Here is an 18,841-nt window from a genome sequence, read left to right as displayed (position 1 = left end):
TCATTAGCATGGAGGTCGCCAAGAGTCAAGCTCCCTCAAAACCATCTCAAGAAGAACAAGTTTCCGAAATTCTCAAAATTTATTTGTTGTTGTAATTTTTTTTTTTTTTTTTGCTAAGCAGGGAGAATAACAGACATCAGGAGACAACACCGACATCCCAACTATGTTGGCACCCCGGGAAACCTCCGTCCTCTGCCTGCCAAACTCTAAAAATTTATTAATAAAGAAAAAATATATACATGGAGAGGGGGGACTAGGCCAAAACCCCTCAAAGAAAAAACTAAAGGAAAAGCTAAACAAACGACTACGAAAATCTATAGTTGAGCAAGTGAATTCTGTCTCGATGGAAATCCGTATGCAACTCCACTGGAAGCATCTCCAACCAAACAAAACCCTGAACTCAGACATTCCAATATAACAGATTCATTGGTCAGTTGGAGGAGGACCACCCCTTGCACGGGTTGTATAATGCGGCTTTCCGAGGACTTGTTTTTTTCCTACCTTGCTGCTGTTTTTTTGTGAGTACTTGCGTGAATCCTTCTTCAGCGGTCCGTTGGTCGTATTCTTGGATTCTAGCCCATAACTCCAAACCACTCTATATGTTTTTGCTAGTGCGTGTCTGCGCAATTGGAACCTGAGATGTTTGTGTAAATTGATCGTTCGAAATTTGAACCCCTGCATCCTCATTGGAATTAACTTCTACATGTTGTAAATTGATACTCTGGTGCGCTTCTGATTGGATTTGAAGAGGTGTTGGTGGTTCAGCAGCAGCAGTACCTTGCACGTCATTTTGCACAACAAAAATCGGTTGCGAAACATCCGCAATTGGAATCTCATAAACCTGAGATGCCAAATGCTTATGTTCCACTTAAACCAAGATCACATAGTACAAACGAGTATTGCAATCTTTGCAATCACACAATTGGGTGGAGACCAAAGCTTCTTCTACCCAGGTAGGAAGCAAAGTAGTTTCCACAATTTTTGGACACTGTTTACAACAAATGCAAATTTAGGGACACTGAAGAAGAAAATCCACACAAAAATTAGATGTATGTCACAGTATTCAACTACTTGATATTGCGTAATCACTAACTGAAGGAGAAAAAAAAGATAAAAAAAATAAAAATATCCGTTTATGGACGCATTGAACCATAAATTTACCGTTCTGTTAAATGACAATAATATAAGCTTTAATCAAATAAAAGATTTCAAACAAAATATAAATATTATGATTAAGCTTTAATCAAAATTCTCTAACTTCATTTCCTATAAAACAACAAAAATACCTTAATACATACATTTGACATCTTTAAAACCATTGGATAAATTTGACAGTAACATTGTCGAACAATGTCACTCTGAAGCGGGTTGAAACTGGCAGACCTGCAAAAATCGGGTAAAAATCCATCCATCAATGCTTATATAACAAAAAGTTATGTTTCATCTTTAATTCTAAATCATATGCATAAATTGAAAGAGTTCATGTAACAACTTTAGCATTTAAACTGTCAATAGAGAACGTTGCAAGAATCCATGTATTTATGTACTTACTTCGAAAATTGTGACAACATGGTTTGTAACAAATTATATTTTTTCGCATCAGCCTGTTTGTACAAATCGCTCATATCATCTACGAACGAACGCAAAACTTCATGTTTCTGACTTCCTTCCTAACTAGTTTTGCATAACCTTGAATGGTTTTGTTGATTTCAATAGACCACAAATCTTTCAACCTGAAATGCAAAATTTAATTATAAACCATGTCCACGTTTAATATTTTCAAAATTCAATTATCACAAAAGTTTTTAAAATCTAAACACACTTAGGTGAACAAAGACGTTTGATTAACTTACCTCATGCTTTCATATCCAACAAAAAGAGTTTCACCCTAAAATGATATCAAACCCAGGATCAGTAGTAAAAATACATTATATCAATCATATTGATGTGAATTATTCATATAATGAGCCATTAATCTTATTCTCACAACACCACAAAAATAAAGTCGACAGTATGAGCTTACCAGTTTTGTCAGTTTGAACAACATTTTCTTATCATGTTTAACATAACCTTCAGTAATCATACTGGCTATATGAAAATGCATCATTGATGAAGTTCCGATATCCCCTGTACAATTGTAATTAATAAAAAAATAGGAGACTTAGTTGCAGGAAATGGTTAAGATTCAATGTGCAAAATTTAATATTATTCTTACTGTGCTCATAGAACTCAACAGTTCCAATTCACTAAGACCATTTACAACGGTGTGTTGAATGTCATTTTCAACACTTAAAAAGCATGCAATTGTGTGTTGAAAGTTGAGGAAAAATGACGTGGAAGAGATAGATGTTGAAAGAACTCAACATGTTGAAATCTGCAAAGGTGGGGCAAGAGTAGGCCACGTGACGCTTGCTGGTTGTCTGACTAAGTTTATTTCATCTTAATTATTTGAATTCAATTATTTCACTGTAAATGATTTTTTTTTTTACCAAAATTCATAAAATTTTTTTTGTCTATAAATAGAATATTGTTTCATTTGATTTTGACACAAAAAAAAAAAAAAAACAAAGCTTTTCACTATCTTAATATTATTATCTTTCTATTAGCTTTTGTTTTGAAGTTTTAATCTTCTTTTAATTAATAATATAAGATAAGAAAATAAAAATAAATTATTTAAATAAATTTTATTTTTACAAAAATCTAAAAGATAAATGGCTAAGTGTTTATTATTTTAATTTAATTATAATCGATAATTGTAATTTTATGTAATCATAAAAACAAAAATATAAAATTAAATAAGAATATGAAATAAAAAGTGATGGGTAGAGCGTTGAATGTTTTAAAAAAAATATTGGAGATTGTAAAAGTTGAATGAGTGTTGAATTATATTAGGCGGAAGAGAGATAAAATGATGTGGAGTATTGAGAAAAGAAAAAGTGTGTGTTAAGTGTTGAAACCATAGTAAATGCTCTAAGATATGTTTGGCTGACTTGAACGTGCTCAAAGTTATTGACATCAATCTGAAATCAATAGCTCACGCTCACTTATGAATTCTTATTTATTAACCTCTGATAGGCACAAAATGTGACACTGAAGTTCACACAAGAAAATCAGTATGATAATTTTTGTAAACAACATAATAATGAATACAAAATCAGTGTGATAATTAAAAATACACATGTTCGTTAATTGTAAATGTTGGAACCTCTGGAGACTCCCAACAATCATAGACTTCTAAAAAGTTTTTATGTCATAATGAATTGTGAAATTTAGTTAAAAAATGCAACAAAAATTTCTCCTAAATAGCTTCCAAACATCTGTGAGTTTGCAGCTAGTGAAAGACACCACTAAAAGTTACGTATAACTTAAACATCATACCTCAGTGATATTTCTCCCAAAGGCCAAAAATCATATTCCATCGATATCAACATGCAGTTTTGTTTCTACAGCTTCGGTCGAGCGGCTTGAAACGCAAGCCAAAAAATGTCCAGTAACCAAATCATATATTTTCTAACATTTTTTAGACATAAAAGGAATATCATTATCAAAGTAAAGGTAAAATGAATGGTTTTAAAGTTAAAAAAGCGGTAAGCAAAAGTATACATCAAATGTATACGTGTATCTCACTTCATGGTCTGCTGAGGCCTGAGGGACAATTGTCATTTATACTAATTTCTATCTCGTCGATTTCGAATGGTCTACGTACCGTGTAGAGTGGTTTAATCGAACGATTGATTAAACCATATTTGAGGGTGTTATTTCTAGAATGATTACTTACGGTGCAGTGCGTAATCGAACAGGTGGATTGAGCTGTTTTATCCTGGAGGCAACGCGGTTGTTAGTATACCTTGCACAAACTCGTGTAGTGCCGCGAAACGTCTTAAAAAAATCGACCACTCGTTCCCCCGCCATTCCCCACCGCTTGTTAAATGTAATCAAATGTCGTAATCCCTTTCGTTATTGTGGCGTCACTAACTTCACCGCTGTGAAGCCGTCTAAGTGGAAACGGATAAAAGATGGTAAGTGTAGGTACGTTAAGACCTCTACAACCGAATTAGAAAAAACATTAATTAAACTTCTATGGAAGATCATTTTTTATGTTTGCAAAGATTGATTTCATCAAGTTGTATTATACAATGTTATTTTTAATCTAAAAAATTAATTTTTTGTTACAAAAATCAATTTTATTAGTTGGTTAAAAAAAGTATGTTACACTATTTTTGAAATTTAAATATGAATTTAAGTTTGAAACTCAATCTTTTGAGAAAATAAAACCAAACCTATAAAAGGAACTTAAAACTAAATTTGGTCACTGAAATTTAGCTAAAAATCATAATTTTGGGTCAAAATTTCAAATAACCATAAGTGTCAAATATCAATCGAATTCAAATTTATTTGTTGTTGTGGAAGACCTAATTCAAAAACGTCAGTGTTTTTACTAGTCAATCATAATCAACCTTTGATCGATAAACTTTATAATCTAGATTTGTTTCGCGTAATTTACTCAAACCGACTTTTTTTTTCTTACTTTTAACTCTACGAACTTTCTTTGAGAACTAGACTTGAGAAAGTTGTATCGACGTCTACTACCAAATTTATGTGAAAATAAATCGTCAGTTAAGGTACGAAAGGGTTTAATAAGGAATATAATGGATGATGGTAAGTATAATAAATAAATATGTCTCATGATCTTTGGGTTTCATAGCCATTAAGTAGGGTTTGCATAATTGTGGGAACAATGCATTAGGTTAATTGCTATACGACTAGACCATCTCTAATGATATGTCGTCAATTTGAATATTATGTTTGCAAACGTTTATGTGTTGTTTGGATGGTAATTGTTTGATGTTCAATGTTAATGTGTTATTTGGTGTTTAATGTACGCATTTCGTGTTAATTGTGCTATATTTGATGTTTAATTGGTTGTTATGTGAATTGTAATGATTGTTGTATGATTCTATAGTGACTTAAGTCGTTTATTAGTACCTAAACCGATTTTAGGGCTAGATAAATTAATTTTTATGTTGAAGAATATGAAATATAGAAAATGAACTTGAAAGAATCGATTGAAGGTTATGAAAATTGATTTTAGTATGAACTTAAAGATTTCTAAAAAGATAGATTAGGAAATCGATTTCTAATAAGAAAAAAATTAGATAAACACTTAAGCAATGATATGAACTAATATTATAGGTTTTTTTTTAAGAAATATATTATAGGTTACAATGTTATACACCAATTAAGTAGTAATAATGATGGGTATGACCCTAAGCATTTATTTGTGCTTAGGTTCTTCTTCTATCTTTACTTTCTAGTATTTTTATTCCATTAACAAATTGATTCAACATTATTGTTTGATTGTAATTCCCAATTGTCATTGAATCAAAATCTCACAGTATTCAGCCATTAATCTTTCCATTATTACCTTCTGGATTGCACAAAAATCCAAAACCCTTACATACACATTCGTTCGTATGAGGATTGGTCTAAGAGCAAGACTACTAAGCTTTAAACTCACTAACAAAAAATATGTTTCACTAAGCTTTTTAAACAAAAAGATCTTATGTGAAGACAAAAAAAGTCTCAAATAAAATAAAATATGTTTTAAACCTCACTTACTATTAAAAATTATTGGATCTGTCATGTTTCATTGTTACATTTCAACCCCGTTTATCTTTTCTTACCAATTATTTCTTTGTATTTCCTTTCACATTTTTTTCATTCAAATATTTTTCTTACTAAAGGAAAAACTAAAGCACCAAAGAAAGCAAAAAACTACAAATGCACATGAGAATGACAACTCTCCCGAATATGAGAATCCGAAGATGACACAACTCCATTCTTAGCAAGCCAAATCACTCCTTCATCATCATTCCTTTCCTTACCATCGCCATTACTTTCCTTAGTGTGTGACAACAAAATTGACCTTTTTTTTTTTTTTGAAGAGGAACAAAATTGACCATTGTCTCAACATAACGCTCTAAATGTTGTTAATAATCAGCGTGTGCGATTGAAAGCGATGGGTGTAAGTAGTATTCATTTTTTAAAACACAGGGCTATGATTGAAATGTGCATTTGACTTTTCTACCAAATGATTGTTGTTATTTCCCAGCAAGTAGGAATAGGATATTGACAAAAGATGCTCATGATAGACTTTATCAATTGATTTTGTTTAAAATAGTGAGATTTAGTTTTGTTGTGTTTGATTTTTCCAAGAAGAAATTATCAGATTTTGCTTGTGTATAAACCTAAAGCATGGCTTCAAGTTACAAAAATTTAAGTATGTATTCGCCTCATTTACTTTCCTTGCCACTACCATATCACTCTCCTTAGTCACAAAACACAACTCAATTTTCTTCTATAGATGAAAGACAAAGCAACAACACTCAGATGAAACGCAAAGCAAAACATACAAATATGTTGTTGATTGAAGAATCTAACCCGTTCACATATATTTTTTTCCCAAAAGATGATATAGAAAAACATATTCTTTTTTTCAAACTGCTTGAAAGGGTTGTGTACAACCGGTCTAGGGTTCAGTCAGACCGAATGGCTGTCCGATTTTGACTGGCCTGGTATGGTTTAGGTACCTTGTTTATAAAATAAACAATCAGTATCCACACACACACACATATATATAAACACGTTACGAACAATAATATTGTACCAAGCAGCCTAAACCATTACTGTCAAAATGAAATTCCATTCGGGAGGAACAACAAGTACATTCTTTCAACAATTCAATCATCCTACAAAGTGGAATGAACCTCAACAAAAACCAAAGTAAAAGCATGCCAAACTCATACAGAAACAGTAAAAAAATAAACTGGATATTCTCACAAGTTAGGGAATACATAAGTAGCACATATATACAAATTGACAATTCTAAATCGTATCTTAAAAAAAAGAAAGATAAAATTACGCAGCAGGTTCAACATAACTTATTCCTCACTACAGTGTTCGTTTGAATTTCAGCATGCTCAATTGTCAACCTCTTTCTCAGCAAAGTTTGCACATCCCAATAGCCCTTTAAAATAAACAGTTCTTTCATAAATATGATGCGAGTACAACCCACCATTACCCTTCTCCATGTAATAATAAGAAAGGAGACATGGAATCATATATTACCTAAACCTGTACATACTAACAACTAGTGTGTTCCTACCACACATAGTAACAAAATAAGCTCCCTTGTCAATAGAAAAATAAAAGACAAGAGGAACAAATCAAGCCAAGCACATAATAAAATAAACGGCCTGATTGCATATTTGTTTCTGAATGCTGCACAATGACAGCAAGTAGATAATTTAGGACGAGGAAGAAGCTTCCATCCATCATATAGGATACAACTCACACTTCCATTTAAGATTGCTCCAGAAGTACTTGAGCACCAAATGTATTTGAACAATTTCAGGGTTGCAGTTGTGGCATTGTATGCGACTTTTCAACCCAAAAACCATTATCAGTAGAAGAATTTCTCATGGCTATCTTTCAACTTAACACTGTCTCTGAATTCACAAGACCTCCACTGCCCCCGGCATTACTGTTAAATCCAATCACGGGAACAGAACGCTGAGCGAAATCCAGTAATAACTTCCTTTGGCGGTCATCAGTGTGGGGGAGGCTTGCGCGCAAGAGTTCAACAGGCATTTCCTTACTAATTGCTTTAGCAGCATCTGATCCAATGTCATCCACATTTGGTGCATTTTGTAAAAGGAGGGACTGCATGATACTGTGGTATTTATTCATGCAATACTTAGTAATAAGACCAAAGAATTCATCAAATGAGGCCTGCCAAAAGGAACGATTACCCATATTATAGTTGCAGGCTGCTTGTGGATCGGTTAGAAGCTCGGTAGCCCTCTCAAGAACAGATACCAAAATAAGGGAAGCACCATCTCCAGCAGTGCTTCCAACAGGGCGTAGAGGAGGATGCTCTGCAGAACAAACAACTGCAGCAAGACAGGCACTAAGAGCACCAAGATCCATTCCACGGATACATTGGCAAACAACCTCGGCAAGGTTGCATGTAGTCACTGCAGCTGCTGGATCCGAGGGGAGACCACCAAATAAGAATCTTAAATGCCGAAGGACGGTCATGCAAACTATCCGCATAAGGTCGCTGCCAGGAAGAAGCAATTGAAGATACTTCGCGAGGAGCTTGCGTCCCTTAGGGACAGATACTATCCTTATGAAAACAAGGTCATCCTTAGCTGCAAGCCCAACCTTGTGCCCATTCTTCCCCAGCGGGTCAACCAGTTGAAGTGAAGTAGCTAGTCCTTCCAATAGGACCTGCCTTCTTCGTCTTAATTGCGTTCCACCATCTTGTGGCTGATTAGACTGTAGGTAACGATCAATATCATCTACATCAAGAAGAAGACAAAGACCGTCCTCAATTGTGACTCTGGCAGCAAATGTAGGCTCCTGTTCTAGAGGCTTCTCTGAAATCTTTAGATCAGAGCTACCAGGGATGGAAGAATTTGAAGAATCAGCCTCAAGAAGAGGGCGAGGCCGACGAATAGACGAAAATGAAACCCTCCCTAGGGAATCAACCTGAAGAAATGCATGAGGATCATTACTGGAACGTGTTCGGGAAGGAAGTTCCTTTATTTGGGTTGGGCAGAAAGGATGTTTTAACTTAGCCACAGAAGGTTTTTTTGCAAGACGACCTTGGTGGTAATAGTCATCTATGTATGGATCATTACTGTGAGTGACAGCAAGCTGCATTCTAAGAATACTCTCAATTTCATCACTTGTCATATGCTTGGACCGAAACTGTAATGAACTGCTTTCACTCTTTTGGCTACTGGCATCAGAACCCTGATGTGATAAACGATGACTATGTTTACCTTTTTGACTTGATTTATGTCTGTGATCATACTTGCTATTGACGGATGAGCTAGGAGAAAGGTGGGGATTGAATAAATGGGACTGGAAACCTGACAAGTAGCCTGCAGATTGCTGAACAGGATGATGCAGTCTATGCTGCTGCTGTTGCAATTGAGTCATCAAGTGAGGAGAAACTGATCCATTATGAAGCTGTAACTGTTGCTGCAGCATATTACTAAGGAGGTTGGACCGATCTCCTGGATATAACCCTGCTTGGCTGACCAGTTGGTTCTGTATTCGTTGACTAAGAGGGGAGGAACCAGTAGAATATTGTCGTGTGTTTCCACCAAAGTGTGACCCAAGGTTTAATCCACTCAACTGTAGCGCAGAATTGGAGAAATGTGGTCGATTTTGAGATGATAGTGCCATCTGAGCTGCTGCTCCAGTGTGATATGGAATGTTCAAGTGGCCTGTACTATGACTTGGAGAACCCTGTTGAGATCGACCACCCGGCGGAGGATAAGAAGTGAAAGAAGACTTCTGTACCAATATTGGCTCACTAGAAAAACGAGTAAGCTCCTGTTGTTTGTCGGGATATGAAGATGTTCTGTACAAGGGTGTTGATTCGTGTAAGTGTGGAATCGAGGTATGCGGCTGAGATGACCATCGTTTCTCATCATGAGCTGTTTCAATATCATAAATATGCTGATCAAGCCAGTTGTGAACTGGCTCACTAGAGCAATGTTGGAGGTGGTAGTTTTGCTCTTGCCTTAGCTGCTCAGGATATGAAGATGTTCTGTACAAGGACTTCGAATTTTGCAAATGGGCAAGAGAAGATTGGGGCTGTGATGACCATCTTTTTCCATCAATTGAACCTTCACTATCATAAGCATTCTGATCAAACCAGCTATGAACATCGTCTCTTTGTGCCAGATCAGATGTAGAGTCTGGATAGTGGATGCAATAAAAAAATATATAATTAAATCAGTCAACATGAAAAAAATATTGTCAACAGTGAAAAGGGGAATAAAGCTGCTAAAGCCCAGCATTATATAGGCCCTTTGAACACAAGAGACGCATAACCTCATCTTAACATATTCTAATGCAGATTTTAAACAGTCAAGACAAGACCTGAAAAATCATTATACTATAGACAACCCCTCAGATGAATAATCTCAAATACCCTAAAATTAGTGCCAATCCTCTCTCATTAATTTTATGACTGATGCAAGGCAATAATGAATGGACTCGACACATTTAAGTTATTATTGCTTTTATCACACTCCTTTTCTTGAATAGAGAAAGTTTTCTACTTAAAAACCGTAAAGTTATCAATAAACTTGTAGCAAAACCATGGTTGAAAAAACTCTCAACAAAAAAAGACAATATCAAAGATTCAGAGTATAATGGAAAAATATCAGTTAAAATCTTAGGAGCAAATAGGAAATTTAGCCCTCGAAATTGCGAGCATCAATCAAAATAGTTATTGTAGTTTGCAAATTGGTATATACATCCTTTAAACCGTCAAGTCAAAATGGTCCCTCTGTTAACTTCTGCTGCTACAGGCTATATCGTGGCACACTAAATAAACATGTGGGCTTCCACTTCTATGGGGAAGATCCCATGTTCGTTTAACATGTCATGTCATGGCCTCTAAGAATAATAAGTAAACATGAAACCATTTTGATTTATGTGTTACAATTTCATGAATGTATTTTCCGTTTCGCTAAACTCATGGACTATTTTAATTACAATTTTAAAGACCAATTTTCTTGTTCACTCGAAATATTAAATAAATAAACAAAATGAATGCCAAAATTTGACATAATTTATTTTAATAAAAGAAAAAGAAAATTGGTGAGTGAAATACAACTGCTTTACTCACTTTCTCTGGATCCACGTTCACCAATAACACCTGGGTTTCTTGGTCCACTGACAGCCTTGTTCAACTGAAATCAAATTTAAAAAAAAAAAAAAAAAACTTAGTATTCATATGGATGAGTTAAGCAATGACTATTTACAGTGACAAAGAGACGAGTATCATCAAAATCATAGCAGTCAAAAACTGAATTCCAAAATTGCACATATAGGTAGCGCACATGTCAAGAAAAGATCAAACAACTAACTTTGGTTGCGAGACAGAACCAGTTAATTGATGCCAATAATATTCAAATATGTTTGAAATGCCAAAGAAAGCAAGCTAATCAGATTAATCTTTCATTCACTAACTCTTTCACTTTCCTTTTGTTTTTCTTTTATGGATAGCTAATTGCCAAAGTTAATTGAAATTAGCATTAGCAACCATAGGAATTAAATTCCCAGGAAAGGCAAAAGCAAAAAGGAAAAACTAGCATTCGTCGCTGAGAAAATAGGTTGTGAAACTCATACACATTTTGCTCCAAAGATAAAAAAATTACGCAACACTTAAGCAAGCCACACTTTTTTTATTTATAATCAATGCTGCCTCAAATTAAAATATTAATATAATAATTTTATCGTGTACACACATAGAGAGACCAATCCTTCTTTCTCTCAAACACACAAACACAAACTGTGTTTTTCACTGTAAAAAATAACACTTTGTTTCTCGCCTCCACAAACCAATCACCCCACACTCAATTTCGCTTCCATCTCTCTTTTTTTCAGCCATTTGTATTTTTTATTTGATGTGGTTTGTATTTTTTATTTTTTTTTGTGATTTCTTTATCTTCTTGATTTGGGTTCAGATGTGTGTAATTGTGTTTTCTGGTATGTTTCAGTCTTCGCCCCCCTTCTTTTTATGGTTGGTTGCAGGCTGTTGAGAAAATAAATCAGTTTTTTATTCTGCGGTGCCATATCTTATTTAAGGTATTTCAACAATTTCTATGCTACCAAATTTCCCACATCAGGTTCCTCCTCCAATGGGGATAAAAAATAAGGAACGGGTTCATCCTTCTATGAAACACACTTAGATACCCCTAATGGAGATGCTATAAGAGGTATTATCGGGTTCCTATGTATCACCACCGCCTTGAGAGGACTCATGGGTTCCCAAAGTACTTGGAGAGGCTGGCTGAAAGAGGCCGAGTGAAGCATTATAGAGTGCAGCTGCCAAGATGTCGGCTTTGAAGGGTGGTGATATGATAAGGACTTGGTTTTTTTTTTTGGGCTGCCCAAGTCAAGCATCAAGTAGCATGATATAACATTAAAATACTCATGCATCATGCATTCAACAAATAGCTTAAGCTTTTGGGGCAGTTGGTTCATGAAATGCCACAAAACTTCATAAAAATTATTGGTTGGGTCAGGCCAGGCAATTCCCAAGGATAAATGCCAACCACTTTATAAATAAAACAGGAACAATCACGTTGCCTGACCAATGTAAGACAAGAATATAAATCATACTATTGTTAGTTCCCCGAGGCCAAACCACCACCCAAATATAGTTGTCGATCCCAGATCACGCAGAGCGGTTGACTCCGAAACTGGGATAACATGCAGAGCGGTGGTCGCATTTGAATATTTACATTTGCATCTAAATAATTAACACTATATACATAATTTACATTTCCATCTAAATAGTTTATACTATATACATATATCTAGAACAATTTAAACTAAAACAAATAATTTATATCCTTTTTTAATGAAAAAGACAGGGTCAAACCCCAAACAGAAACACAAATGACTCTAAAAGCATCTAGGAAAGACAGACAGAATTTCAATCTGCCAACAAGGCAAAAGAGGAAAAATTAGGAACAACATCGAATTTATGAGCAAGACCAAATTTAGTAAAAGAATCAGCAACTTCATTGGTTTCACAGTGCACATGAGCGACCTTATAACGGGAAAGCTTAATACAAGAGACTAATTTGTAGCAGCAAGAGTGCCTAAGGAAACAATGCCTAAGGATAATCTAAAAATTTTATACTATATGTAGTTTAATATTTTTATACTAATGCTAAATATAGCCGACCACACTTAGCGACACAAGGCTTGGTTGTTGTGATTGTACTAATATTAATACTAATACTAAATATGTACAAGTAATCATTTTCCATTAGATTATATTACTTTTATTATTATTCAATTGTTGGTCTATTATTACTAGATACTACTTCCTCCGGTCACTATTTTAAGCAAAAAATCACTTTTAAGGTTCATTGAGTAACTGATGTAGTTTATAATATAGACCAAACACATCAGTTATTCAATGAACCTTAAAATGAATCTTTGCTTATAATAATGACCGGAGGGAGTAATACTTTTTTTACTTAATTATGTTACTTTGTTATTTTATTATTTGTTTAGCATTACTAACTAGTAACTACTATTGCCTTTTCTAAATGCCCAAGGTATTCAAAGGCCATTGTTTTTTTATGATGCCTTTTATTTGATATTTATGTAGATTGGGCCTTAAGGGCCCAAATTTTATCTTCTCCGTTAACCTAGTAGCTAGACCTAAAAGACAACATAAACCCTGTAACAAACTCCGGGCTGCCGCAGCTGCAAAAATCACAGGATTACAATGGAAGATCTATGTGTCGCGGCGGACACGACTCGCACCACCGTGTTCTGTCACTGTGGCGCCGGCACCCTTAATGCCGAATGCCCTAAGTTTCGCTGTGGCGACCAACAACTACTCGCGCTGCACCGGCGTGATTACCACGTGCAACGCCGCTATCAACTACCAAGCAACTAAATAGTAATATTATTCCCAAATTTTTAATTGTTCAATTGTGAATTTGAAAGATTTTTTTTCCTAGATCAGTATATTGTTTTCTAGAATGATACGTCACTTGGTAACCCCATTCCATATCCCTTTATTGCTTGCACTCGGCATGGAATATCAAAAATCAACAATGCCTGAAAATGGTCTTAGATTCTATAATCCTGTCCATGTCTGCTACCATACTATTGTCTAGTTTGAATATGGACTTGACAAAAGCAGCTAATCTCGAGAACACTTAATATGATAGGATATGTCTGTGGATGAGCACAAGATACAAAATGTGCCTAATCTTGTGGCAAGAAGAAAATAACCTAGAAACAACATTTTTCACATGTCAGGTTTAGGTACATGATTCTCTCTCATAGTTGACAAATCTGGACCAAACCCATGACTTGTTTCAGTTCTTCCTCATGGAAATTGAGAAACATTAAATCATGGAAAACGGTGCAGGAATAACTAATTTCTGTTGAGTATTCACTTTTTAATCTTTCTCCAATTCATGACTCAACTCATATTTGAAACATTAAATCAATCATATAGGAAGTAGAAACACGCGTTTTTATAAAATTTATAATTTTTGCATTTTTGCATCAAGCATGTAAATTAAGAAACTATCATCATCACATGATCACAACACTTAGTCACTTATCTAATAAAAACCTCCAGAATACAGAAAAGTGTGATAATCATAGTACAACATCCTTACCTTCCAAAAGGTGGTTGTAAGATCGTCAATATCAGAAAGAGATCTCACATCCTCATCCTGCAAAGTGAGAGTGAATGTTAGTTGATACAAAACTCAAGTGCCATATATGTGAATCACATGAGAAAGGAAAAGAGGGGAGATGTTGCTCAAAAACATTCTAGCCACGTGAATTTTGAGAGATAAAAAACAGACATAAGACTGAAAATGAACCTGTTCTCTATTAAAAAAGAACTCCTCCTCATTAGATTCAAAAGTTGGCAAACGGGCGTCCTCTTCTAACCCTCCCAACTCGACTTCCTGGACAGCATCTTTACCGAAGAATGCATATTGTGATGCATCAAAAACAGCACCTCCTGCATAACAAAAACATCATCAAATACATTTTACCAAATTCTTATAATTACTTAAAATGAAAAGTACAGGTAGCAGTGTTGCGCTTGCAATTAGCAAAGAGTTCCCATGTGACCATAATTCCCACAAAAAAAAAACTAGATAAGCACACCACATAGCACTAATAATAATTTTATCCGTTTCAACATGTAACGCCTATGGAATGGATAATAACTTTTCTTTTGAAATCGATAAGAGACCATTGGAAGTACAAACAACACGTCGTTTACTCAAGAAATTTAGAAGATATTGCTGCGAGTAATAATTTATAACAAAGCGTTGGTATAGTGAGAAAATGCTATTAACTATAACCTAAACACTGTCTGGATTGGCCTTGTGGCAAATTAAACTGTCCTGAATTATACATAAGAGTAAGCACGTTCACCACACGATGTTCACCCCTCCCCCTACCCCTCCAACACACACAGAGAAGCAAAAAGTCATTAATCAGTCATAATAAGGGCCTCTTTGGATTGGCTTATTAGAGCTTATCTAGTGCCATAAACATTTATAAGTCTGTTTGGAAGAGCTTATGAAAACAACTTATGGCATGTTCATAGCTGTTTTCAACTTATTTCTATCAGCTCTCTAGGATAGCTTATGAAAACAATTTATAACTTAAATGAAAATAATTTGATTTGATTTTATCTTTTGTTATATAAATAGCTTATACATGAGCACTTATATAGTAAGTGCTTGTTTATACAAACAGGGTCTTACAATAACTTAAGCAACAAACAATAGCATAAACCAAAACATCACAACAATAATTCACAAAGAAATAAGCTTTTTGATTCAGCTACTCTACAAATCATACAATAACTTAACATAACAAACAAATAAACAACTTGAACTACAAAACTAACAATCAAACACCAAATCATGCACCAATTATACCAAAAAAACTCAAATTAAATAACTTTCTCAAACAAACCAGATCTACATGACCCAGATGAATTAAACAACACAAAAACAAATACAAATTAAACAAAAAAAAAAGGAATTGCATCACAAACCTGAAACAGGAACATGACCCAATTGCCTAAGATCTCCAGAACCAGGAGGTCCACCAAGATCACCCCCACCTCCAAAACCATCCATATCCACCATAAAAACGAAGGAGTGATTGAAAAAAAAAAATACCCTTGAGATGAAAACGCTGAAGAATCTTAATCAAAGATTCGAAGAAAAAAAGAGAATCAATGTGAGAAAAAGATTGAAACTTTGAAGAGTGTTATGGAAGAAACGTTAAAAGGAAGGAAAGGGGAAGATCTGTGATAGGAATTTAGCACATGGGTTGGATTTGGATCAGAGGAGAGAGAAAGAGAGAGAGAGAAGAACCCTAGAAAGTAGAGATATAGGTTGAATTATTACAGAATTTGTTCTTTCTTGTTTTGTTTAGAAAGAAAAAAATGATAATAATGTGAAAGAGTCATTTTCGCATGGAAAAAACATGGTGTGTCATAAAAGGGACAAATTAAATTAAAGTTTTTTTTTGGGTATAGATTATAGAATAATATAATTAAATTTTTGTCTCTACATTCTAGAAACAAAAAATGCAATCTTTGCAAAATAAATAAATTCAAAGTATACTCTTTCACAAAAAAGGTAAATCAAAATTTGTTTCATTCGTTGTCTTTTTTTTCTCTTTCTCTCCTCAAATTGCATCTTCTCCTAGTAGATTTCAAAGAATTTGTGAAAGTGTCTAGAGAAAATCATATTAGTTAATGTTAATTGCGCCTTTATTTGTAATCGTAAGGAGACACGAATATGCAATTCATGCTTACAAGAGATCAAGTGTCAGAGCACCTTATACTAGAATTTAGAACTTGAGTTTGCAATAAAGTCGTAGTGCATCTGATGTTGATCTTTATGAATGCTCCACCTCCTTATAATTCAATTGTGATTAATTGTCTACTAAATCGACCACAATTTTTTTGTATTTTTCTTGAAGTTGTTTATAAGCGTTATCAATATTGATGTCTTCTTGTGTGCAAAATTGTGATAGATATTCGTATTAGTTTTTGTTGTGAGATTGATCATCTTTTATTCAAAGTTAGGTATTAATTATTTGGACTTTCTCAACTTCATGTCCACGAGTGAAGCTTTTGGCGTTTTAAATGTTATATGTAAAAACAATCAAGTTTGGTTTCACCATGATGATATTCAAGACACGTCTAACATATGACGTGCATATTCAAAAGTTTAGGCTCAGTTAGGTTTCTGTCATTTATACTTATTTTAGATTTCATTTTGGTCTTGCACGTTTTAAACTATTACATCACTCTCGTCTCATCCATTAAGTTTCCCACTTAAGTCATTAAAGTAATATAATGTGGCAAAAAATTAATTTATATAGCATCCAAGTATTGACATGATAAATATGTATAACACTTAAGTTTGAGAACTTGTATTATGTATATAAATGTACTATTCAAAGTTAGGTATTAATTATTTGGACTTTCTCAACTTCATTTTCAAGAGTGAAGCTTTTGGCATCTTAAATGTTATTTATAAAAAAAGTTTGGTTTCACCATGATGATATTCAAGACACGTAAAAATTATGACGTGTCTATTCTAAAGTTTAGGCTCAATTAAGTTTTCGTCCCTTATATTATTTTAAATTTCATTTTAACCTTACACGTTTTAAAATATTACATCACTTTAATCTCATCCATCAAATTTCTACTTAAGTCATTTAAGTAGTCTAATGTGGCAAAAAGTTAACCTATACTTACTATTTGAGATTTTGTAAAACAAATAAAAAAATATATTTTTGAACTATTTTACAGGTGAAAAAAAATTCAACTATATGAAAGTTCAGTTGGATGCACTAGTAATGTGAAATAGTTTTATACTGTCCTAAGAGGATTTCAATGGTGTATTCGACAATTTTTACACTTTCTTCCAATATATTATATTATATTGAGCTAAGAGAATAAACACCGACATAAAACTAACATAAAAATTACTTACTTCCTTAAAAAAGCATAAAAACTACTTACTAACTAACATTTTTCATATGTCCTTAAAAAAAATCTTACTTTTTCCCTTTATTTTCTTCTTGTTGTTTTTATTTTATTTTAAGAGGAGTTTAATTTATAGAGAAGTTTTACACATGTTGTCATTGTCATACTTCATTAAATATGTAAAACTTTTTATGCTGATGATATATATTAATTAAACTCTTTTTGTTTTAAATGTTAATGAATGTCTTGGAGACATTCTTTAATCTTGAAGACCATAATAAATGGTAAATATTTATGAAAACATGTGTATTTGATGTATTAAAAATTGAAATATTAACTTTTTAGAAAATAACTACTTATTTTAAAATACTTAAAAGTGTTTGGAGGCGCTCGTTAACAATTTTTTTTTAAGTTTAAAGTAATCTCTTTTTTTTAAACATGTAATATTAATATAAGTATTTTTATGTTCCCGTGAGCTTAGCTCAGCTAGTAAGGACAATGCATAATATATTCGGGGTTCAAACCCTAGTCACCAAAAAAATATAAGAGTTTTTATGATTTTGGTGCTAACAAAGACAAACCTTAAATTGACTCAGTTCTGTAACTTGATGTTTAGTCATGGTTTGGTTTAATCGCTGAATTAAAAACTAATCATTAAGCCATTATTAAAACAAAGTCTCACTTTCATATTCATATTCATATTGAAAATAAATATTGAAGCTTAAGCAAAGTGAGATGCATATCCCACTTACAACAAGTTGATGCTTATCTAAATTGGGATGCATAAATAAAGACACTCCAATGATTAAGACACTTGGCTCAATTTAATAAGACGGGATGAAAATATGATCAACAACAAGTCTATGTGTAGCTTTTTTCTGGAAAAAACTTACATCATTAGTAGGTAATATTAGGTGAATAAGGGAATAAGCACAAATCAAAAACAAAACTTAGTCTCGTTACTTGAGGAATGGCCTAGTGACCTTTCTATTTCTAACTCGTAATTGATGGTACGTTGACATCTTAGCTAGATAAAAAAATAGTGAAGTTTCTCATGAATATAAGAGTGAAGAGATAAAAAATTGGACATTGTGGTACCGATGACAGGTAATCTTACGTTATGTTTAGCATGTTTTTTCAGTCATTTTCAGTATGTTTTAGCTGCAAAAATGAGGAATATTAGAACAATTGCCTATGATTTCGGGACTTTTGTAATGTTTTCTATATTTGAGTCTA

At 33.6% G+C, this 18,841-nt stretch overlaps 1 protein-coding gene across 1 annotated transcript; it reads right to left on the bottom strand.

The window, feature by feature from the left end:
- Positions 1-6,683: 6,683 nt before the first annotated feature.
- LOC25487016 (protein PAT1 homolog) lies at positions 6,684-16,032 on the bottom strand. The gene is made up of 5 exons (XM_013608854.3): positions 15,653-16,032; positions 14,457-14,599; positions 14,247-14,303; positions 10,715-10,778; positions 6,684-9,776 (listed from the first exon to the last, which is right to left on the bottom strand). Exons 1-5 carry the CDS (start codon positions 15,744-15,746, stop codon positions 7,492-7,494), a joined length of 2,643 nt encoding a protein of 880 aa, XP_013464308.1. The 5' UTR covers positions 15,747-16,032; the 3' UTR covers positions 6,684-7,491.
- Between the last annotated feature and the right edge of the window lie 2,809 nt (positions 16,033-18,841).

The sequence above is a fragment of the Medicago truncatula genome, chromosome 2 (assembly GCF_003473485.1).
Source record: "Medicago truncatula cultivar Jemalong A17 chromosome 2, MtrunA17r5.0-ANR, whole genome shotgun sequence".
NCBI lineage: Eukaryota > Viridiplantae > Streptophyta > Magnoliopsida > Fabales > Fabaceae > Medicago > Medicago truncatula.
The sequence above is the reverse complement of the archived record's forward strand: the minus strand, read 5'-3'. Positions and strand labels throughout refer to the sequence as shown.

Excerpts from the sequence above, each read along its gene's own strand:
- LOC25487016 (XM_013608854.3), bottom strand. The coding sequence starts at position 15,746 with ATGGTGGATATGGATGGTTTTGGAGGTGGGGGTGATCTTGGTGGACCT. Across the intron at positions 10,779-14,246 it reads TTACAACCACCTTTTGGAAG|TTGAACAAGGCTGTCAGTGG; the intron begins GTAAGGATGTTG and ends ATTTGATTTCAG. Across the intron at positions 9,777-10,714 it reads TGAACGTGGATCCAGAGAAA|ACTCTACATCTGATCTGGCA; the intron begins GTGAGTAAAGCA and ends TCCACTATCCAG.